Source organism: Haemaphysalis longicornis, unplaced genomic scaffold (genome assembly GCF_048455015.1).
Source record: "Haemaphysalis longicornis isolate Haplotype H1 unplaced genomic scaffold, Haemaphysalis longicornis Haplotype H1 scaffold_4, whole genome shotgun sequence".
Taxonomy (NCBI): domain Eukaryota; kingdom Metazoa; phylum Arthropoda; class Arachnida; order Ixodida; family Ixodidae; genus Haemaphysalis; species Haemaphysalis longicornis.
Genome location: NW_027526361.1, coordinates 57,529,236 through 57,552,981, shown reverse-complemented (window position 1 = coordinate 57,552,981; position 23,746 = coordinate 57,529,236). Strand labels below are relative to the sequence as shown.

Here is a 23,746-nt window from a genome sequence, read left to right as displayed (position 1 = left end):
AAGTGTGTGTGTGTGCGGGGGGGGGGGGGGGGGTGCTTAGATTCGAAATACCTATTTTACCCCCCCCCCCCCCCTCGCTTCATTTTTTTTCGCTGCCTATCTCGACGATACTGGAGCAAAGTATAATGTTATATTTGGCAAACATTCAAAATAAAAATAGGTATACAGACAGTCAACCCACCGCTTACGTCTGATACTCAGTCACTCTCACTACATTTGAGTCCATTGGGCCGCTTGGGCCACCACTCAGTATGCCTCAGCTGGTCGTCTTCTGTCCCGTTGAAGTGGTTTTTAATTGAAAACTTCACATTACTTGACCACAACGTGAACTTGGACCCGCTTCTACGCGTTTGAAATCCACCTTCCAATGGTCGCTTAGAAAAATGGGGTGCTTAGATTCGCATGCGAGCTTTTTTTTTCACTTTATTTTGCCGAAAGTAGGGGAGGGTGCTTAGAATCATGAAAATACGGTATTCGCGCCGTATGCGTTGTGTACACTGCACCAACAGTGCCTCCACCGCACTCAGTTCCCTCGCGCGTACCAAGTATTGAGGTTGACTGAACAGCTTCGACTGTGCGCGTCCCACCCGTTCTATCAGCAGTATGGGGTCGTACGCAGCGTTACCGACGAACGAACCCGTATTCATATTTCGTGTAGCCTGCCGCCTCTCTTCCTGATCACGCGGTTACATCCGTCGCTGTCTCGCCCCGGCTTCTCGCTATTGTGCGCGCGGGGTGCAGCCCGAAGAGGAGGAGGCCGCTGCTTAAGGAGTGATTGCTCATTGCGAGTGGCGCCGCAGAACTCGAACGAGAGAAGGAAGAACCTCCGCCGCCGCCGACGAATTAGCTTCTAAAAATATCGATATCGTTGCCGGGGCCGCTTCCGAGGCAACCCATATCGCGGGGGCACGTAACGCCGCGCGCACTGCATGCGGTGTTTGTTGTACGGAGATCCATCGTCGGCGTTCTCTCGCTTATTATACACGCGCGCGCTTCCTTTCCTCTCCCCCTCCTCCTCTTACTCGGTTTTATTACGCGACGAGAACCCCCTTCTTTTTATTTCACTCAGTGCCTATTATACCGGCTCCTAACGAGTGGAAGAAACCAGCCTTCGCGCATACTGGAAGGAGAGGGGGGGTGTACGGGTTGAAAAAGAACAAAATAAATAAAAGAAAAGAGGGGTATAAATGCGGGAAAGATCTTGCGCTGCATGCACGAGGAAGCGGAAGCGGGAAGTGGGCGACCCGCATTTCCGCGTGGTCGTTAGCTTTTCTCTCTTTTACTTCCTCCGCCTTGCATCACTTCCGGGAAGGCCGTCGTTCCGTCAGGTGTGAGGCTGGCGCACGAAGGAGTGCCGTGGTTGTTACTCGCATATGGGTGTCATGTAAGAGAGCGGGGAAGGAGGCGATACGGTCGCCACGTTTCTCGCCGCCGACGCGATTCCTCGGGCGATTCCGTCCGCGGGGCTCGTAATCGTTACGTGCCTCGAACGCCGTCCTGGAGGAAGTCACCCGCTCGCGGCGGCGGCGGCGGCGGCGGCGGTGGACTAACGGGAAATCAGAGTCTCCCCGCGGCTTCTCAGTAATAACTCTTATACAACTGCCCTAGTTCTTGGGGTACGTTTTATTTCGCTGCCTGGGTGCAGCGAAATTAATAGGAAGGCAACGAAGGGACAATGATCGGCGACAGGGCGCTACATATTGGAACTTCGCCAGTTCGTTAACGGCGTGACGATAGTCGTTGCTGTAGGGCTTCGCACTGCAATAAGACGTTAGATTTGAAAAAAAAGAGGGTAGCGCTGCCTTTGGGGCTTTAAAGTAAACCAACCCCCCTTTCCCCCTTATTTCGCTGCTCATGTCTGAGTGGAGCGTGTTCTTCGTCGTCTGTTATTACCCGTATACGTCGCACTTCGGTCGAAGGACTCTCCTGCGGTGCCTACGGAAAACGTTGGTTTATGGTGGACGACGGCGTCGCCTAATTTCGCAGCCTATTTGACGTTCGCTGAGGCAAATATTTTAAAGGTTATGTAAGGCACGTTTCCGAAGCGATATAAACCTTTTTCACATGGAGGCGAAAAGCGGAAACGCCTGTGTGTCGGGATTTCAGCGTACTTAGGGATCCCTACGTGGCCAAAAACAATTCGGAGCCCTTATGGCCCAGTTGTAGCTTCGGTGCGATACCCCCCCCCCCCCCCCTTTTTTTTTTTTTTCGCGGAACCGATACAGTGAGTAAGATCAGGCCAACGGAGATGGCGAACAGAAGTTTCATGGTACCGGTCTAAAAAGGCACCTCGTCGTTCACGGGTGGATCGCTGCGTATAGCGCGCGTTGACGGACGCTTTTAAATGGCAATGCTTGGTATTTGAAGTTGAGTTGACTCGTCGAAGAAATGGCGCCTATTCGTCGAAAGATTTCGTTACTAGAGCCAGGATCGCAGCGCAGGCGGGCTATCAATGCTGGCAGGGCGGCGAGTCAGCGAGCACGGACTGCTGCGCCACGCCGCCGGCGCGCGGCTTGCCCAAGGGTCGTCAGCGCCCAATCAGCCGAGTGGGTGTGCCGCGCCGTATATACAGCGCGCTCGAGGCGATGCACTGCAAGTCGCGGCAGCACTCAGGCCCATTAGCCTAATGCGAAGCGACACCTCGGCGGGGCTGTGCGACCGCTGGCTGGCTCCACCACGGTGGCTCACTCTATAGCTCTTAGCAGCAGCCGAGTGTGTGCGAGTGATATATATATATATATATATATATATATATATATATATATATATATATATATATATATATATATATATATATATATATATATATATATATATATATATATATATATATATATATATATATATATTGTAGAATCTTTTTGAGATCACAGCTGCATCGCTATCGACCGCCATCAACCTGCTGCAGCCAGCTAACCTAGTCGACTTGATGGCCACCGGCCAATCTCCCTTGGCTGGCATCATCATCATCAGGGATCGCGCTTCACGAGCGCACGCATTGCTTCTTTCCCTTCCCTTCGACATTCCATTAAAGACGGACCTCCATGGTCGCTTCTCTCCCCCCTTGACGGTCGAGTCTTGTCCTTGGGGGTCGACGGATCCCATATATATATATATATATATATATAGTAAGGAAATGAGGGGCTCGTTGAGGAAATACAGAAGCATAGGTCGGCAGTCTACAACGCCTCCTTTGGCGTTGTAGACTGCCGACCTATGTTTCTGTGTATATATATATATATATATATATATATATATATATATATATATATATATATATATATATATATATATATATATATATATATATATATATATATATATATATATATATATATATATATATATATATTGCTTTAACCAGGCCTTATATCAAAGGGCGTCTTGCAGAAATGCCACATTGTGAAGTGCAGTACCTGAGCGGAATAAACAGCCAAGGAATCAAGGAATTAGTAAAATGTGATCCTAACACTTCGTGTTTACTTGTGCGCAAAGCTCTTTTAAAAGGTGGGAATGCTACTTCATAAGAGACAGTGACAGACACCCCTTCGGGTTCGCGGTGGGCTATAGAGAATACAGTGGACTATTAGGAATTAAAGTTTCGCAACAATTTTTGCTAAACTGTAGTGTATTTTACATCAGGTATACAGTTTGCTTCAGCGATAAATTCTAATCGACCAGTTTAGGGAAAGACTTAAGGGGATTACGCTTATGGAAAGAGAAACTTCGACATTTACTTAAAATTCAGCCATACAGCTACTATAGAAAAACTGCAAAGCTTTCTCAGAAGCTTTGCAGTTGAAGAAACATTTCGGGACGAGGGACGAATTTTTTTTAACTGCGAAGTTTTTGAGAAAGCTGCATATATTTTTCTTGTAACCGTATTGCTGCACTTCAAGTAGATGTCAAATTTCCCTCTGCAATCTTACCTTCTGAAAGTTATGGGCTCCTTGCAAGTCGACAAGAGGCTGAGTTACGAAAGCATTCGCATAACTTGGTAGCGTATACGTCGCTGAAAGTATAAAAACGCGTGCTCGGTCAGTCCAACCACTCGGCGACCCCAATGCGTTGCACGTGGAGCGGTACCACGTGGTTTTTAGGGTAAATCAAACAGCGCTTAGTGCGCGCACACGACGGCCGACCGCATTAAGTCATAATGGCGGTGACGCGGAACACGAGGCGCGCCGCTGGAGTCCGTAGAACTTCCAGGTCAGGCGGCTTACGCAGATAAGCGGATTGGTATCGCCTCTTTAGAGAAGGCGTCGGGCTGCGGCCTTATTCTGTGCGCGTGTGGATCTTCAAGCACGCGACGAGAGTTTACTTTGCCTTCGAGAGTTTAAATAAGCTGTATGAGGTACGGTTAATCCCCGTTATAACGAAATCGCTCTATTCTAATTCCCGCTTTTTTCGAAGTTTCTAACTGCAGTGCACAAAGGGAATATTATCACCGCTTTGAACAAAACACCGCTTATAACAAAGTCAGTCTTGCGTCGCGAGGACTTCGCTGTAACGGGAGTTTACTGTGTTTTGACATGCCTGTTGAATGGCGCGGAAAAGGCTTGCGTGTCCGAAAGCGCTTTGTTGAAGACGCGAATATCCGATTGGCGATGCGTTAGAAGAAACAATGCTTAGACATACGCGGTGACATTACGTTGTCTTTTGGATCGTATTTTGTTCGTGACGCTTCCCTGGTTGGGCTTAGTAGTTTCTTTAATTTTCTTTGGTTTGAATAGTAATCGTAACAAGAAGAAAAACAACGTGGCCTGTAGGGTTCTTCTCCGTCACGTCTAAAGGCTCAACAGCTGAGCTCCGTCGTCGAGACACGCAGAATGACAGCTACAGACGCGTTTAGGGCATCGCGTGCTCTCCGTGCCGTGTGTGACTCGTAGCGGAGACTGCACTGCGTGTCTTCCGCGCTCACGACTTGTGACACGGCGCTCGTAGCGACTTCCTTCCTGATAGGAGGGGCGCAGCCGCTGACCCGTGCGGCCGGCTCGCGCAACGCGCCGGCACGTAATGACGTCGAGGACTCGGCTGGCGGCGAGCTGCAACGGCATCAGCAACGGCGCGCGACCACGCCGCTCTGCACTGGGCTTCGCGCGACGGACGCACGGTGCGGTGGGACCCCCCTGCTCTACGGGCACGCATTGGCTTCGGCGCACGCGCACGCCGCGTATCGAACTAAGCACGCGTAGCCTGTATGACGAGACTGCCTTGCGAAGAGAACGGCCGTGTGCGCTAGGTAGAGAGATACTCAGCGGTCGGAGACGGCGGGAACTGTCGCCCACGAGAGTCGGCGAGAAGCGATAGGTTCGCATTTAGCGCCCTTGCGTGTGCAGTGAGCAGAGAACATCGAGGAGCGGCTATCGGATGGGGTTAGCGCGGTGGGGATAGAACAGAGGAAGAGAGGCAAAAATGCGCTGTGGACGATGATCGAACAGCTATGTAAGGAGACGCAGAGGTTCGCAATTCGCCCAGATTCTCAGTGATTGTCGTCTAGGTATACGCGAGTTGCAAAGCAGACTTCGCGCGAACAGATGAGCAGAATTCATATCCAGTGTTGCTGTTTGGAGACAAATTAATAGATAGAAATATTCTTCCAGGTCACTCCAACGGGGACGATTGTGGGCGGAGGTAAGAGAGTTCACTGTCAAAATATTGTATGACATTTGAAGAAGTTCGACTATTGGCGGAGGGGAGAAATAAGCTTAGGATGTGCTTTAACAACCGTCGACTATGTGCTTGCATCCAAATATTCGCTGAGCCGGTTTCACGTGGGATATTTGTTCTCAAGCATCGTGGAGGAGAGTCGGTGCGCGCATATGCTGCGTGTACATTCCGCTCAGCGATTGAAAAGAGGTGATTTTGTCACCAACTACTCGTTCGTCATGCACTGAGAAAATCCGTACCCTACTGCCAGACACACGACGACACATTTCGGACAAAAGGAGTGCCGGCTAATGTGTTCCGTTGGCAACATATTTAAGCGTGAAATGCTTTTAGCTCCCAGGGTTGTCTCGATCCGTTGACACCTGCATTGCCAACCGCGTTGGAGCCTAGCAAATGGCCCTTCGCTTGCACGGTGCGGTGCCTGAGCGTGTCCTGTCATCGCGGCACGAGCCGTGGACACGCGGTATTAGAGAGCTATAGCACAGCGGAGAACCGGTCCCGGTACGGTACCAGGTACATCTGCGCAAGCTCGCAACCAGGTTTTCCCCCTCTGCGCACGCGCAGTATAGCGCCAGTCGCTTACCGGGTACCGTACCGGGACCGGTTCTCCGCTCTGCTATGGCTCTCTAATGTGCAGTCTCTCGTTACCGACCAACGCTTACGTCTTCGCTGCGGCCGTTTATCCGCCTAGCGCATATCGTATTTAGACGCTGCCTCTACTGTCAACAAGGCGTTAGATCTCACAACGTACCGCTTACGTACGCGTGTTATGTCAGGTTGTGAGAACAAAAGAATGAGCATGCCATCGCTCATACAATCGCGGCACTGCGGGGAGGCTTTCTTATCTGCTCGTGCCGGGCATATTTTGGCGCCACACGGCTGCTTGCACCGTGCAGTGGCGGCGCTGCAGGCGGGGTGCCCACCCGGGGGGAGCAGTGTAGCGATCGCGGTGCATACCGATTATCGGCCCGCGGCCGTCGACCTAATGGCCCAGATAGCGCGGACGCTTGCCTTTTCGCCAGGAAGTGCCCCCTCCCCGCTTCCCGGTTTTATTCCATGCTGGGATCGCAGTAGTGCTGCTGCTGTTCTGCACAATCGCACCTTGCTTGCCGGGGTTTCCTCTCAGCGCGCAACGTGGCTCGTACGCGGATGCAACGGTGGCTTTTATTGCCGTTCCGATCGAACTTGACACGGCTGGTGAACAGCTATCGGCGCCGACTCTCAACTCACAAAACGCGTTTGTTCCTTTCATGGCAAGGTAACTGTTTGCGGCAAAGGGGGCCTGATAAGCACAAATAAAAACATTTTTTAAATGCAGAGCATTTCAGTAACTCGCCCGCCGCGGTGGCTCAGTGGCTAAGGCGTTGCGCTGCTGAGCACGAGGTCGCGGGTTCGATTCCCGGCCGCGGCGGCCGCTTTTCTGATGGAGGCGAAAAGCAAAAACGCCCGTGTGTACGAGATTTCGGCGCACGAAAAAGATCCCCAAGTGGTCAAAATTAATCCGGAGCCCTCCACTACGGCGCGCCTCATCGCCTGCGTTGCGTCGGCGCGTTAAAACCCCACAATCAAAAAAATCAATCAATCATTTCAGTAACTCACGATGTCACCCGCGTTGACGTCCGTAGTCGTAGTCCGCACCCCTCCCCCTACACTATATATATATAAAAAAAAAACTATCCGGCGCCTGGTTTCGGCCCCTCGACCCTGCGGGCAGAACGCAATGTACATGGTGCTCTACCCACTGCGCCACAAAGCCGACGCAGAATGGGAGGCTACGAACGCGCCTTATATCCTTGACTCATTCAAACTACGTCAAGAAGCTGCTGATACAACGCATTCACTACCACCAACTCCCCAAACACTAAACGTTAACGCAATACACCCACCCCCTATGCGACGTATTTACTCGAATCCCCCTCGCGGGGAGATGGGCCCAATTTTTTTGGTGGGTAGTGACCAAGAAGCGGTGAACTTCTTCGTTCGTATGACATGAACAGTTCGTATGACATGAGTGTTTTAAATAACTAAAAAGAATAGGCGATCTATTTCAAATGCGTTGTTTGTGCGTAAGAACAGATCCGTTCTTGGAGTTTTGTTGAGACGCCTCGATGTGCTTATGACGCTTTGTTGGGCTGTGCTGAGACACCTTAATTCGCCCTTTATGCCCCTTCGCTGAACGCACCGACACGAAAACTAACGCTATCCGCGCCACGTCATCCAACACTACCCGTTCCCGGGCAGACATGGCATTTTGGTTATCGTAAGGTGTCCACAAAACGTCAGTGCGATACAATGAGGCCATCACGAAATATTTCGATTTTTGTTCCCTTCAGATAAAAAAAAGTCAGGAAGCAAGCTGTTCAGGAAATGCTTTAGAAGCACGCACATCTGGTACAGTTTTAGCGCTTGGCTATGGTGTCCTCCAAATACCGCAGTCTTTCTTGGGCTATAGGTGAACGCTATAATTTTAGTTTGTCTGTCACCGGAATGAGTCATAAAAGTACTGGTAGTTGGTCGCTGACTCAGTGGCAATTTGCCGGTCACTGCTTACCCACCAGTCGTGACACATACGTGAGCCGCTGGTGGATCAGGGAAACAGGCGTGGAAGATGGAGAGAGACAAGGGGAGAATGTAGGGGCACGAGGAAAATAGATGATGAAGAAGAGGTTAGAACGAGAAGTGTAGCGAAAGGGATGCCGAGAGGAAGGGGAGTGGGATATAGGGAGGGAGGAGTGAGAGGAAAATGGGGAGATGAGTGTAGCGGGAGGAATGTGCGCTGGAGAGAGGTAGGAGGAGAATAGTGAGGAGGATGAGTAGAATTTTTAATGGTAGTGTGCGCATTTTTGTGGTGCAAAGGTAGCTAAGCCAGAAAATCTCCAAAGCAAACTTATTTGCTGTCTCCACGAGCAGAATCTGGAAGATGACGATTGGGAAAAACGAGGGTGGGATAGAGGGTGATGAAGTAGGAGAATGGAGAGGAGGAATAATTTGTGAAGTGGGATGGAGGTGCAGGAGGATAGAATATTGGGGAATGGAAGATGGGGAGGGTGGAGGGGAAGAGGACTGGAGCGGGAGGGGAAGTTAGGAGAGAAGGGGGACGATCGGAAAGGCACATGGCAGTGGAGGCAGAAACTCTCATCTTTCGACGTCATGCGCAATGAAACAAGCGGTTGCCCGGCCAATTTTTTAGGTCTAAAGCTTACGCACCGTCGTGATTTTCGTTCGTATGCACGAAGAGTGCAAGCGCTTACCAATTCGCCACTATTAATGACTCTTCGTCGCACTTCAAAGTCTTTTATTGGCCCTTTCTCCATCGACTATAGTTTCGTTACCTGTTTCTCTCGGTCATTATTTTTTCTTTTCCGCACGTACACGCGTTTTATAGGTTCCGTGGCCGCTGCTGTTCGCTGTGCGGGCTTCCTGTTTGCCTAAGCGCAGTGGGCGGAGACGGGGCTCCGAATTAACTACCAAATTCTAGTGATCGCGCAGCGGCCACACTAAAACGAGATCAGGCGAATTGCGCGCAGCGTGCGTGCAGTGCTTCAGGGTAGCGCGTAAGCCTCCGTCGTGCGCTGGCAGTACGCATTAGAGCAGCCGACAGCCACCGAAAACCGATTCACGTCGAACGATTTCTGCCCTCAGAAGGTGTGCGGTGTCGTTCCGCACTCGTTTAAAGTATTTTAGCGCTCCGAAGATGCACAGTTGAGCGTATTGCTTCTGAGTCGTTCAGGTCACCCGTGGTTATTATCTTTGTCTGCAACTAAGGCATGTGCGCAGTCGCTTGTGTGTCTTGCCTGCAACGAGGCAGAGTGCCATGCCAGCATTTTTGAATACAGGTTGTCATTGCAGTGGACCAAACTGAAGTCGTCTTCATTTTTTTTTGCTATTGCCGTACTTCGCCATGTAACATAAGGAGGCGGTAAATCGATGTCGGTTTATTCCCGATTCCCGAAGGAATCGAAGTGGACTCATGCACGGGCGACATACTTAATCTATTAATTGCTTGCGCCTGAGCATCGCTGTGCCCAGACCCTATGCGTTTGTGTATGCTGGGAAAATGGTCCTTGGATTACAGCGTGTATACCATCCAAAGTGGCTGCGTTGCTGTATGTTTTCCTGATTTCCCAAATATCATGAAGTGCGCGGACACGTGACAACTTTTCGTTTTTTTTTCTTTTTTGAGCCCCCGTAAACCTGTCCGTGAGCTCGGTTCTGGTGGCGTACGGCGTTTTCCCCTCGTTGTTTGTGTGACACTTTACGAGCAACGACTGCGCGAGCCTGTCTCTCGCACCAGCCATCTTGGACTTTCGTCGCTCTGTCTTTTTTTCTTTTAGTGCATGAGCATGCATTCCTACGGCGATCGCGGGCCGGATCTCACTGTTCTGTACGTGCTTTCGTCCACGCTACAATGATCGTTCTCGTTGCGCAGATGTGCGACCACCTTCCATAGTTTGTTTGTTTATGGATTGATTGATTGATTGATTGATTGATTTAATTAATTAATTAATTAATTAATTAATTAATTAATTAATTAATTAATTAATTAATTAATTAATTAATTAATTAATTAATTAATCAAATAATTAATTGATTGATTGATTGATTGATTGATTGATTGATTGATTGATTGATTGTAGGGTTAAACGCGCCGATGCAACGCAGGCGATGAGGCGCGCCGTAGTGGAGGGTTCCGAATTAATTTTGACCACCGGGGGATCTTTAACGTGCGACGAAATCTCTAACACGCGGGCGTTTTCGCTTTTCCCCTCCATCAGAAAAGCGGCCACCGCGGCCGAAAGTCGAACCCGCGTCCTCGTGCTCAGCAGCACAACGCCTTAGCCACTGAGCCACCGCGGCGGGTAGTTTGTTTATCGGCCTCTGCTGACCCTTGCGCTTGCAAAATAAATAAATGAAGGACAGGAGGAAGAATTCAGTGCCGTCTCACTCCGTGGAGGTGGATGACCAGCAAAGCTGTTTATTAATTAGTAAACGCCGAATGTGCAGCGTGCGCGCCCCATTGCCGCCTCCCCCCCTCCCCGTATTAGTAGGCTTCACTGTGCAACATGCTATGTGGGAAAGCCAGCTTACCAAAACCAAGCTTACATTGCTTTTTTTTTTTAAAGTCGTCTTCACTACTAAATACAAATGCATTGCTAGGAAGACACATACGAAGCGCCGGAGGCGCATAGACGGATGTGGTAGAGGGTGTACTGAAGTGAGGAAGAGGGGAGCGGCTTTTCGCAGTGTACGTGCCCCCCCCCCCTTCCCCTTTCCAAAAGAAAACCCTCGGGGAAGTTAGCCTACAGCTCCGCCGTAAAAAAATAGGGTTATTGGCACGAGAAGATTAGGCGAGACTGTGACAGCCAAGCCGGACAAAATAGGATCTGTCGTTGTGCTAGTGGAGGAAGTGTAACCTTACCAGTGGGTCGTGTTACCTATAGAAGTACTTCATGAAAAGTAAATAAAATAGGGTTACACTCTGTGGTTGCACGACGGGGCGTGCAGTGATGGCTTCATCTTCTGCAGCCCGAAATGCTCTCGAAGCGAGCTGCGTTGCCGGTCGCGACTCGCGAGGCCGCTCGACGTAGCGCGGGAAGGGCGGATGCCGTCGTCGCAACTTGTCAAAAGGTTTCAGAACTTCTTGTAGCTCATTTTTCGCGCAACTTTTTCGAGGGAGTGACGCGAACTTTTGCCCGTCTATATGTATTTTTAACCGGGCGCCAGACACAGCGAAACAATAATTAAGGCTGTTTCATTTAAAAATATTGACCTTCTTTTAATACTCAGCACTAACTAAAAAAATCAAGCACAAAGAGAAAGCATCGACGTTTCATGGTCCTTCACGCATAAAGGTGATTTTTTTCTGGGCCTATTCCCCTGAGTGGGTATGCGGTGTTATTTTGCTAATCGTCATCATTATCATCATCATCTTTAGCATCATTATAAGTGGGATTCGCAGAAGCTGCGAGAGGGATTGTAGACTTTGTCTTGGCCGTTCAAGCAGGCGCTGTCTGGTCGGTCATCGACACCGCGTCCGGGACGTCTGGTCCATGCGGCGTTTGTCTGTCAGAGGTGCTTGTCTGGAGCCGCACTTATCGCCTTTGTGAATCAGCGATGATCAGAGCACATTCGATACAATGGGTGAAAGGTTGTACTCGTCTCTGTTGGCCCTGTCTAGTAAAACGACTCCTTATCTCCGACGCCGAGGGCTGCGCAATCACCGTGGCGCGTTCGTGGAAGTGGACTCCTTTATATTTACAACTGGACTCTTTCACAGTCTCACGTTAACTGTTGCAGCACAGATCATATGCACGTACGTTTCCGCCGCCTGCGCCAAGACTAGTTTTGCCGCCTATAGCCGTAAGAGCTTTATTAAAAAAAAAAAAAAGAAATGTTTTCCCATATAACAGGGGAAAGAACCAAACAAGCGTGGACAAAGCGGCTCTAGGGGAAGAACAATTCCAGTTATTTAATTCGTTGACGATTCAGTTGCTTTCTTCGAGACAAATGAAGACATCGATGGCTCGGGGGACGGAAATAACTTAAGAATTCGTGGAAAACATCTACAACCGTACTCGGAGCCATAGTCGTTCGTCTTGTATTAAAAAAAAATTAATGGCTCCTGAAAAAAATTCGTCGAAAGAGCTGACGGGACGCTGATGTTTTGCAACCAGTTGGTGGAAAGTACAGAAGCTGCCCCCCCCCCCCCCCCCTTTCCCCCCACTGTGAAGCTGAGCACAAACCACAAGACTTGGTCCTTCCCTAGAAATTATTGGACGGAACAGAAGAGACATTCGGACAGTTGTGCCGGTTTGTAGTGATCGTCTTCGCCACACGACCGCTGTCTCCTTAGTAGTTTGTATTAGAGATGTCTGCATCACGGCGTACCTCATTTGTTGGCTACGACAGCATTTTCAATGCCAACTCGCGAGGTTTGTAGAGTTTCGACGCGTCCTTCACGTAATACGCTCACCGCACCGTACGTCGTCCCCTATAGCCCGGTACCTGAGGCGATGTGAAAAAAAAAAAAAAAGTGTACGCAATCCTTCGAAATTCTTTTTCGCCCCACCACTCGGAATGGCTTTCCGGACACGTTCCTGCCCCCAATATGAAGTGTGAGAGCGCCTGGTCGTGTGTCCTTGTCGTTGAGTGCTGCAGCACCTAAAACTGCCTTTCCTCCTGTAACGGCTGCTGTCAGCTTTGTTTTGGGGCAGAATGCTTTATTTACTGGCCTCCCTTGTCTTTTATAGGTTCCGTAACTGTTCCAGAATGAAAAGTTTCTACTGAAATTTTAAACTATTATGGCGATGAGAGTAGGAGTACGATAACTTCGAACGGAATACTTTCTTGCCGAGTAGTTAATAAGAGGATGCTGTTGAGGAGGAGGAGAAAAAGGACGGAAAGGCCGGGAGGTTAACCAGGTGTAGAGAGCCCAGTTTGCTACTCTGCACTGTGGGAGTGGGGCTCACGGGATAAAAGAGAGGGCGGGAGAATAGGAAGAGATAGGAGCGGGAAGGAGCACACTCTAGTCCCGCTGATGATGATATTCTTTATGAAATGCAGCACGAAGTTAGCGATTTGTCACCACAGCTTCCGTTTATCAGAAGGGGATGCACCCTCAGACCGCAGCAAGAGAGGCAACTCCGTCCACCTACAGATTCGCATTATACCAATACTCCTCTTATCACTTGCAGCAAAGAGGGAGGAAAACGTTCGAGTTTTCACCCTATCCGGATTTCTTGTTTTTAATTTTTGCGGCTGCGTGCGAACACATTACATTTTTGAGCCTCGAGCAAGCAATACGCATGCAGTTCAGCTGCCCGCGATTTGGCAGCGAGGGAAGGGCAGTTGCGTTCCCGCTCGGGCGGCGCAGGGCTGGCAAGCCATCCATCAATCTCCGAGACGTAGCTGCTCGAGGCAGGGTCCGCCGGCGCGTTTATTGATAAACTCTTTCTGCCCGGCGCCGCACTATGTTGCAGCGGTAGCGGATCTCGATAGATCCGACCGCGGCTGGCGCGATGAGCCTCCCGGAAAAGGATCCGGCTAAACTTAGACGCTACGCTGCCGTGTCCAAAGGCAACACTGTATAACGATCGCCTGCTTCCGACGCGTCGTCTGCTAGTGGCGCGACGGCGGAGCCCGTGCATTGGGCAAGGCAAGAAAAACGAAAATGGAGATCAACCAACATCAACAACGATAAGGGGGAGGGTGCCCGTCAGAGTTCGTTGACCTTTTACGTTTATCGGCAATCTCTCCGCTTCCTTTTTTCTTTCCTTTCTTCTTTCTGTCGGCGAGCGCTTTCTCCTTCCGGAGCAGCGCTTCCTTTGGCCGGACACGTCGCAGTACGCGTCGTCCGCGCCGTGATCGTTTACGCAATGCGCACGTTATCGCGCCGCGAGGAGAAAGCCGGCTCAATCTCGCCGTTGTCTCGTTCTCTCTCGCGGGCGCGATAGCACGCGAGGTTTTTTATGGCCTTTTATTTGCCGGCCGGTGGGCTTTGATGCTGCTATGCCGTCACGAAGTTGCGAACGGTCGCGAGATGGAGGCGCGTTCGGTTACGAAGAGCCACTCGGTTAGCAAGTTGCGGTGTCGAACTCGAATTCTGTTTGGTGCCGAAAAGAGCAGTTAAAAATCCCCAATGCTGATTAGAGAATCGCTACATGCAGTGGCTCTGAAAACATTCCCGGGCTTGCCACAGCTGAGGGCTTCGTATTACACGCGGTGGTCGCTTTTATGATGGAGGCGAAAAGCGAAAACGTCCGTGTGTTTGAGATTTCAGAGCACGTTAAAGATCCCCAGGTGGTCAAAATTAATCCGGAGCCCTCCACTACGGCGCGCCTCATTGCCTGTGTGGCGTCGGCGAGTTAAATCAATCAATCAATCAATCAATCAATCAATCAATCAATCAATCAATCAATCAATCAATCAATCAATCAATCAATCAGCTTCGTATTACATTGAACAATGGAGGCCAAATAATGCGCACTGGCGCGCAGCGCTTAACCGTGCATGACAGGGTCGGTGACGTAAGCTTGAATTGCAATAAGCATTTTTAAAGCGAAGCTTTCAGCCTCTCACTGACGTCGTCTGCAGTGCACCCAAAACGCACTGCTCGAAAGCCATCTTTCTCTGACGACGATGATGATAATGAAGTGAAGAAAGATTGAAACGCTTCCCGTGGCCGGAATCGAACCTGGGTCCCTCGCGTTATGAAGCCGACGTCTGTCCTTTCGCGCCATTCAGGCACGTTCGAGGCAGTTTGGATTTCGAGAGGGGTGCATGGACGCTAAAAATTAGAAAATGCACCCCTTCATCTAACGACGACGATGGTTGAACGCTAGGGAAAGCCCTTATCAATAAAGCACAGTGCAGTAAAACGTCACGAAAGAAGCAGGTGTTCCCATACAGAGCGCACAGTGTTACGTCATACTCTCGACCAATAGCTTCTGGGTGGGTTCGTTTGATGTTGACTTGTTTTTTGGAAATGTTCGTGTTCCCCATCGTTGTCGTTTCGACAGAGAAGTAGTTGATTTTGTTGTTGTGGTTGTTGTTGGAAAGAAGGAAGGGTGCCTCGTGACCGCGCAGTTTTTCTCGTTGGCAGACTTTACGATGTGAAGCATTTAATTCTGTAAAATCAAGCGTCATTGCTGGCGCGCGGCATTTTCGCTTGTTAGTGGGATAACATAAATACCAAAAATCATTGGCGTTTAATGCATGAATCTATACATGGGCTAAGACTCGCGACGTAGTGGAGGGCTCCGGATTAATTTTGACCACCAGGGGATCCTTAGCGTGCACCGAAGTCTCCACACACAGGCGTTTTTTTCTTTTCGCCTCGGATCACAAAATTTTTTCGCGCTTCAAATAATTTCATTTGACCAATATATGTGTTTTTTTGGGATCCTAGTCGAAGCTACGTGTTGCAGCCAAAATGATTTGGCATATGTACGAATAATTGACGTTAAACGCGAAACAAGACGAACAACAACGATTCTAGAGCACATAGTTTTACAGTATTGGATATTCGATTACAGGACTGGAAAAAAAAGCACGAAGAAAACGCGCAACGTTACTCGACGCAGTGGCAGCGTAGCATATTTTGTTTCAAGAATATGCACGTGGGTTTCGAACGCTGGGAACCGCTTCATGCTGGTTGAAATAACATTTTTATTCGGGCGTGTACAGCTCCTACGAAGCTGGCACATCGACAGCTGGCTAACGCATGCTTTCCGAGAATAGAGAAAATTAGGTAAACTTTTTTGCGCATTGCTAAACATCGCGGAACGCGTGTTTCTGTTTTTCTAATTTCATAGCTGCTCAAATGCACCCGTATCACCTGCGCAAAACAACTGTACCTAGGACGCCAAAATTTTAGGGAGGTCTAAGTTGCACAGGTGGCGTTGGGCCGGCTCAAACGCGGCAAATATTTGACGCGGGAGTGCAAGTTTCGAGAATTTAAAAGAGATCCTTTTTTTTTTCTCTGACAGATGCAATAGGAATGATAAATGTACAGGCAAGTGCGCGTTTCGCGTTTTTTTTCTAGCCAAAATTTTATTTTCAAGTGAAAAAAAATTGCAACTTCAGAACTGACGCAACCGCTCGTATGTATACGTTTGTAGGCTTCAAATCTTATTTATTGCTGTGGAAAAAAAGTGGAGAATATTGCTATCTACGCGGTTAATTTTAAATATGTGCTGCCGACGGTGCTGTAGTGCGGTGTTGTAGCAGAGAAACCCCCGGAAAACGCTTTCCTGCGACCGGTAGAGCGCCGTGCAAGTCGCTGGAGAAGCGCGAGCTCCACGGGACAGGTTCCTCTTCTCCTTCACAGGCCGCTCGAAACTTGTTTCGGCTACTCTCCGCCAGGTGCAAATGTCGTCTGCACGGAGCTACTTTGAACGAGGGTACCTATAACTTTGAGTGCAGTATAGGCCTTTAAAGGCTGGCCTCGAACGAGCATGGACATATTGGGTGGGCGGACAGAAAAAAAGTGACATGCCTTAAACGCGTAATTAGTCTTGTTTGCCGCTAACACAAATGCAAAGCAGTGCAATTTTATTCAGATCAGAACGTTCACAAGCACAGCACAGTGAGTACAGTTCTATGTGGAGTGCTCGCTACACTGTGTGGTGCAGTGCAGTGTCCTCAGCAGCTGACCCATAAAGCGAACAGCACCTCCTCTCGCCGCTGCTAACGCCGATTGCTTCTGGTTCCGTTAGTCTGCGTCAATACGACACAAGCGGCAGGTTGCAGCGCAACTCGCCCGTGGTGGATCGCTTCAACTATCGAGCGCGGCACAGAACGGAACAAAAGCACGATACGACGGCAGGGAAGGCATCGTTACTATAATGCAATTGAATAAGGGCCCCAACGGGAGAACAGCCGTGGCGGGCATAGGCCATAGGGTCACTGGGACGTGACGTAACTGTGAAAAAACAGCCGGCTCGGGTGGAAATTCCCAAGCACACTCGCAGGCTGTCCCACGGCGACGGTAAGCGAGGGGGGAGGAGCTGAGGGGGACGCAGAAGCCATTAGTCAGCACTTCAACAGCAACGACCGGCGACAAGGGGGTAAGACCGGAGGGGGAGGGAAGATGGATACCGAAAGGGTGCTCAGCGAAACGCAGCGTGGCCCCATTCCGACGACGTCGCTCGCGGATGGGTTGCCTGCACGAAAAGACTGAAGCAAAGGAAAAAAAAAATGTTCCTGGGGCTCTTTTTCCGTAATTCGTTGTAGATTATTTTAGTTTGTTGCCGGCTTCCTTCCGAGTTATTCCTTCACTCTGTGCACTGAAATATTAGAGCGCGAGCCTGTGCACCGCGCGCCTCGAAAGGCCTGCGGGGGCATCGAGACCCGGAAAGCGCCAAGTGCACGTTCGGGGGCGCGCAGAGCGAGGGCAGCGTTAACACGGACCTGGGTTAAAACGAAACTATCTGCACGCGCTGTGAACTCGAGTCGCCAGTGTAGCGTCCGTGTTCTTGTAATGATATAAGACAGATGCCTCCTAATCTCGACGACTACAGATGCGAGAAAACCACTGGAAACACACAAGGTTGACTGTGGTTCTCGGACCATGGCCTATATTCGAGATGAGTTCAAAGTACGGGATTGACTGGCGCTCGCTGAAACCTTATGCAAGCGCGTTGTAGAAATTTCGCGACGTGCACTTTTCGGGGAGTACGGAGTTAAACAGTTGAGCAGAGAGAGGGAAAATTGAAGAGGGGGTATTCTGGGTGTGTGTCTGGAATACGTTCTTTGCGGAACCTGTAAAGCCGTATTGTGCGCACCGCCTACCTGGCCTAACGCGGAGAAATTCCGCGTAGAGTCTTTCAACTAGTAGTGCAATATAAACTATATCCCTTCAACTCAAGTTGTGGTCGCACGCGTACCGCGAGAGGGGAGCCAAACGTGCTCACAAATTTTACCATTTTTGCTTGCCGTTAGTTTTTTGCGGGTCCCGCGCTTCGAGCAACACAAATCCTTGCTAGTCGCTGGCTTCACTTTGCGCCATTTCCTTTAGCGGCGCTTCAACACTATGTCCACGTCACAGCCAGAGGCAAAGCGGAAAGCAGGGCCCCGCAGCCGAGCCAAGCCAATGCAAGCCAAGCGCGACCGCGCGTGCGTTATGTGTGCGTGTGACGCGGGGCGTAAGCAGAGGAGTCCCCCAGGTCCAAACCAAAACAAGTCTGGGTCAGAGGGGACGCCTTGGACGGCTTCCAGCGGCGTCCAAAATAAACGCACCTTCGTCGGGGGTGGAGGGAGCGGCGCAAAACAAAACACGATCCAGGTCATTAGTCAGTGAGGGGAACACCTTGGGGATCGCCCCGGCGTTTTCCGCGGCGGAAGCGAGGAATGAACCGGACAGCTGGGCTTGCCGTCGCTGGCAGCAGCCGCTGGCGAGAAGCTGTAATGCGCGCGCCGTCGTCAAAACATGGGCGAAACACGGGAGCTGCTTGCAATCATAGTATGCGTCCATTAACTACGTGAAGGGCCACACTGAGAGGATAAGTACACTGATTGAACCGTGATTCGTTCCCGTTAGAGCGTAATAAGCGGAAGCAGGGAAGGTAGAAAGTGAATAGGAAGGCGCCATGTGCCCGAGAAGGAATGCTTCACTTTGTGTGTCACGCGAAGGCAACAAAGGGGCCAGCCTGGCGCGGTGCCGTTCGCACAGCGAACAGTATGTGCTAGAGAGGCGACAGAATTAGCTGAAACACGCGGCCGCGCGCATGACACTCTGCCAGAAGAGAAGGCGAGTGTTGCCGGGACGGTGCTTGTGGCGCCCGTAGCTTCCTGGCCCGCGGTTGCGTCATACAAGACCGAGGCGCGTTAACTTCGTCGAGGCATTCGAGGCTCGGGGTGCTTATATAATCACCGGGCCACCGGCTAAGAATGTAACGGGCGCGCCTCTGAGCGAGGGGCGCTTAAAGGAGCCATGAAGAGAAAATACAACTTTGTTTAATTTGAAAGAACTATGATTCAGTACCTCACTCAGCTCCATTACTGCCCGAAAAGATGTTTTTTTAACGAAAAAAAAGCAAGAAGTATTTAAAAACTTTCAAATTTTGCGCCACAGTGACGTGTTATGAGCAAGAATGACGTCACATGGGCCAACAATAAAACATAATTTTCAGTGCGTTAACTGCACGTTAGCATTCAAGTGATGCGGTCAAATGGAACTAAAGGCCCCATTACAGACGTCCAGTCATGTGTCTTCGCGACAGGTCAGTTAGGCGGCCGCCAATCGCACAAACAAGGTTCCGTGACGTCATAGAAAAGTTGCGGGAAATTGGCTAGGGGGTCGCGACTGCTTCACACGTTTTCTTTCATGTCTCCGTTATTTGTTCGAAGATTGCGATGATATTGGTATCATTGTTATCGGGACTAAGCAGTCTTTCTAATAAACCCAACTTGTATTTTGTCTTCATGGCTCCTTTAAGCCAGCACGGATTTACTGTAGGAAAATCTGCTGTTTGACGAAAATACTGCGCCAAAGTTTGTAGTTTGGTCACGAGCGAAACAAACGAGTTAGTAGTGATATTTTGTTCGACGTTTTTGTGCCCTGGCTGGGTTCAGTTGTTGGGCGACTATCGCGGATAACTGATATATTCGTTTGCGTTCTCCATTCGCGAATAAAAGTTCGTCCGTGTGTACACTAGCAGAAACGGCGTACAAAGTTTTAAGAGCCCGAAAAAGAAAAGAAAGTACACCTTACTTAATCGGGCGTGTTAATATATTAAACTTTTTTAGCGAATGGGTTAATTTGCTTTGTCTATAGCATTTACTAATCGATGAGTTAGCTGGCTCATTGATGCCTGCAACACGAATGCAAGACTTCCAGCATTTTACTAAGCTTACCTACAATGACGTCCAGTTTGGATTGGATTGGATTGGATTGGAAAACGTTTTTTATTGCATGGAGCGTGACCGTAAGCGTTTTTCAACGTACATTATTTAGAGGAATGTTTTATCTTTGTGTCATTGATGCAAATTGTCTGTTTGCCTGTGTATGACAGCTTTGTGGCGTTGCTTTGAGTGTGCTTTTTCCGCATGTGTTCTCTTGCATCCAGCTACGAACACGCCGCGCGCAGAGCTTAACCGCAATCACCTGCGTGATTTTAACTAACACACGCCTTCCTTTCCCCCCTCCTCTCTCTTTTGATCTGCGCAGCACAAATCGAGATTATCCCATGCAAAGTTTGCGGCGACAAGTCCTCTGGAGTCCACTATGGTGTTATTACATGTGAAGGGTGCAAGGTGAGCTCATCTTTTTTCACTGCTTCGGCTTCATTGTTTGATTGTGAATGGAAACTGTGGTGCGGCCGAATGGCTAAGTGGCGTAAAGTTTTGACTAGCCTTGTTTCGCTTGACGTATTTCCGGCTACTCTTCACAATGCTCTTGTCTTTCAACGACGGTACTTAGCCGTCTCGTCCCTGTGTACGGACCGGTGTGAGTGCTTCACCTTGCACACTGGAGCGTTGCGGTGAGCCCGCTTTCGGGGGGCTGTCGACGTTAGCATCGCCACATTGCTATATAACGGCTCATCATCTGAGTCTACCGAAAAGATCGAGCTGGGGGGTACGCGTAGCGTACTCGAGAATGGCCTCTGAAGTTTGTCAGCTGCGCAGCCGCATCTGCTACCAGTGTGACATCTGGTGCTGAGAAAAAAGAAAAGAAAAGAAAGCAGTTTCTTGCATCATTGGGATTACTTGTCCGCACAGCATTGGAAGTGTAATTTGAAGGAGAGTTCAGACTTTACGTATAATTGAGTTTGCTCAGAGGCAAGTTAGATGTTGCTGAGCGAGCTTGGGCCGACCCTGATCAATTGCGGCATGGAGATTGAATGCGGAGAGAACGGAAATCATTGAAGACTGGGTGGAAAATGTTTCCGGAATTAGAGACAAATGGGTAGCTAAAATTTCGTTCATCATTCACGACATGCAGTATTCAGTAGCGAGTTAGTTGGAGCAATTTCTGTAAGTCTTTTAAAACTCTTTTACGAAGTACAGCTTTTTCGATGATCCGTAATCTCGTTATGGTGCCCCTGTTCTGTCAGCCTCTTAGTTTAGGTTGAGGTAAAGCTCTGTGACGCTGACCGCCCTCGCTTGCCCTCCCTTCTCCCTTTTTCTTTGCGTGCATTTGCAGGGTTTCTTCAGGAGAAGCCAGTCCAGCGTGGTGAACTACCAGTGCCCCCGGCAAAAGAACTGCGTGGTTGACCGTGTGAACAGGAACCGATGCCAGTACTGCCGGCTACAAAAGTGCCTCGCGCTAGGAATGTCCCGAGACGGTAGGTGCCAGCCCTATCTCTCTCTCCTTAACTGACTTGGGAGGGAAGCTATTGCAAGTAAGGGTGATTGTTGCAAAGTTGACAATAACAGCAAAACACTATGCAGTGTGATAGAATCCTTTTAGGGTTGAAAAGAGAAGGGGGTGAGAGAAATTAGCGGCAGCGACGCACTGTGCTCCTGTGACCGGACATCTCCCTCGTTGTTGTGGTCGCAGCGGTCAAGTTCGGCCGCATGTCGAAGAAGCAGCGCGAGAAGGTGGAGGACGAGGTCCGCTTCCACCGGGCGCAGCTGGTGCGGCCCCAAGGCGCCGCGGCCGCCGCGGCCAGCTCGACGCAGCCGGCGCAGCAGGCCACCGAGACGTCGCCCGACAGCTCCGTCTTCGACCAGCAGCAGACGCCCTCCTCCTCGAACCAGGTCGTGCCCTTCCTCAACGGAGGGTAAGCGGGGCGGGCGAGGGAGGTCATTCGTGGACAGTGGACAGGGCTTGAAGCGCGACCGCCGTTGCTCGCAGGTACCCGTACTCTGAGGAGCTGGCCTCGTACACGCCCAACGGGTACGCGTACGCGGCCACGCCCACCATCACGTTCGAGATGAACACCGACTTCGTGGACAGCACCACCTTCGAGCAGCGCCAGCAGCTCGACTCCACGGCGGACACCAATGGTCTGCTCTCCACCACCACTCCTGTCGCGGTGCCTGCCTCCTCGCTCGCCTCGCACCTCGGTCAGTCCGCCCTCCTCTTCCTCCTCCTCTCCCTCCTCCTCCTCCCACCCGGGGTGTCTGTTCTTCCGGTGCAACTCTCGCGCCTTTGTCGATACTGGTGGCGGTGGTGGTGGCGGCTGTGGTGGTGGTGGCGGTTATCATATGGGGGCGCTGCAATCCCGCGCACCCCCAGTGATGTCATTAGAGCCATCGGTGTTGTTACCAGTGATTCCTGCAGGCGGTGTCACAAACGACAGCTTACCGCTGCTAGAACCTTTAATGCGAATACACGCAATACTGTCACTCTGCTTCAAAATGAGGTGTAAAAGTATCGGGAAACTCTGCTCAAAAAGCCCTGTTCTAGCAATTTCAGGGCCCTTCAGATTAGACATGCAATGATTGCATTTGCTACACGTTCATAAAGTTGCAGCGCTTTTTGTTCTGTGAGCAGCCCTTGCTACAAGCTTGCACAAGGCGCCTCCGTATTACGTTTGTCGTTAACGGTCAATCCTACCTGGAGCGCAAGTCCCTATAGACCGGATTTAACTGCTGGCTGTGCTGCGTGCCTTTGTCACCTTTATGCTTTTCGTGTAAGTGGTGTCGGAGGTTTGGGGGGAAGCGATGTCTGTAGTCAGACATCATGCGAGACTTGTCTTCTAATTTAAATGGAGAAAAACAACGCCAATGAAAGACGGTTATCTCGTGTTGCAGTATTCTCCTTTTGGTCGCATGCCGTTAACTAACAAGGGTCTCGGGCATGCTTTCTCCGGTCTAATCGGCGTGCCTCGGGGGTGCGTCACCGTCGAGAGCATAGAATTCAGCCGTTTTAGTGCAAAAGCCAATGCTAAAGCTAATGATTTATTGAGCGACCGTTGTTGGTGTCAGAAGGCGTGACACGGCTCCCTGGGAAGCGTTCCATAGCGTGAGATTAAACACGGCGTTGCAGAATTGTGGTCGTCTACTACGGCGCACCGGAAATGAAGTAAGGGACCAGAAGAACGCAGGCAGACGAACGAATAGACAAGCAGCAAAATTCACTTCTGTCGTCAACTATGCGACGGCAGGAACGAGCAGCGGTGAAACTCGTAGGAAACAGATCGAAGCCATTCGAAAGCGTTAAGGCGGATCGCGAGGCAAAGCGTCTCAAACGATAAAATTACGAAGCTTTCAGACAAGGCGAGGCGGGAACGAGGTGTCTCGGGCGTTCAACTGGGCATTCATGCTTTCACATTCACAGCCAATAAAAAGTGCTTAGACATCACCGTACTTCTAGCTTAGGTCCGTTAGAACTGCCCCATTACAGTGGCTTAATAATTGAAGAGGAAGCCAAATAACGTTGTAACGTATCCAAGCTAAGTGTTTTTGCGTTCACTCAATGCCCAAAGGCGTATTTTCAACTTCAGCTTACCAAACTGATCGCTCGCTGCTGCATAAAAATAAACATTGAGGTCTAGCCCTTTCTCGAAAAAAAAAAGCGGTATTAGTTTGAGAACCGAGTGTAGCGTAAACGTAAAAAAAAAGTTGAGAAATTAGGTCGTCTAGCTGGGAAGAACAACGAAAGTCGTCGGCAGCTCCAGCGCGCTTAAAA

The 23,746-nt window shown here is 50.1% G+C and overlaps 1 protein-coding gene across 5 annotated transcripts in view; it reads left to right on the top strand.

The window, feature by feature from the left end:
• Positions 1-23,746, top strand: part of Hr3 (nuclear hormone receptor 3 ROR-beta) — a 125,894-nt gene that overhangs the window by 82,216 nt on the left and 19,932 nt on the right. For all 5 annotated transcript variants that reach the window (XM_077706839.1, XM_077706840.1, XM_077706837.1 and 2 more), the window contains 4 exons: positions 20,339-20,424; positions 21,314-21,455; positions 21,671-21,893; positions 21,968-22,179. In XM_077706839.1, coding sequence (XP_077562965.1) covers positions 20,339-20,424; positions 21,314-21,455; positions 21,671-21,893; positions 21,968-22,179 — 663 coding nt within the window. The remainder of the gene's footprint in view (positions 1-20,338; positions 20,425-21,313; positions 21,456-21,670; positions 21,894-21,967; positions 22,180-23,746) is intronic.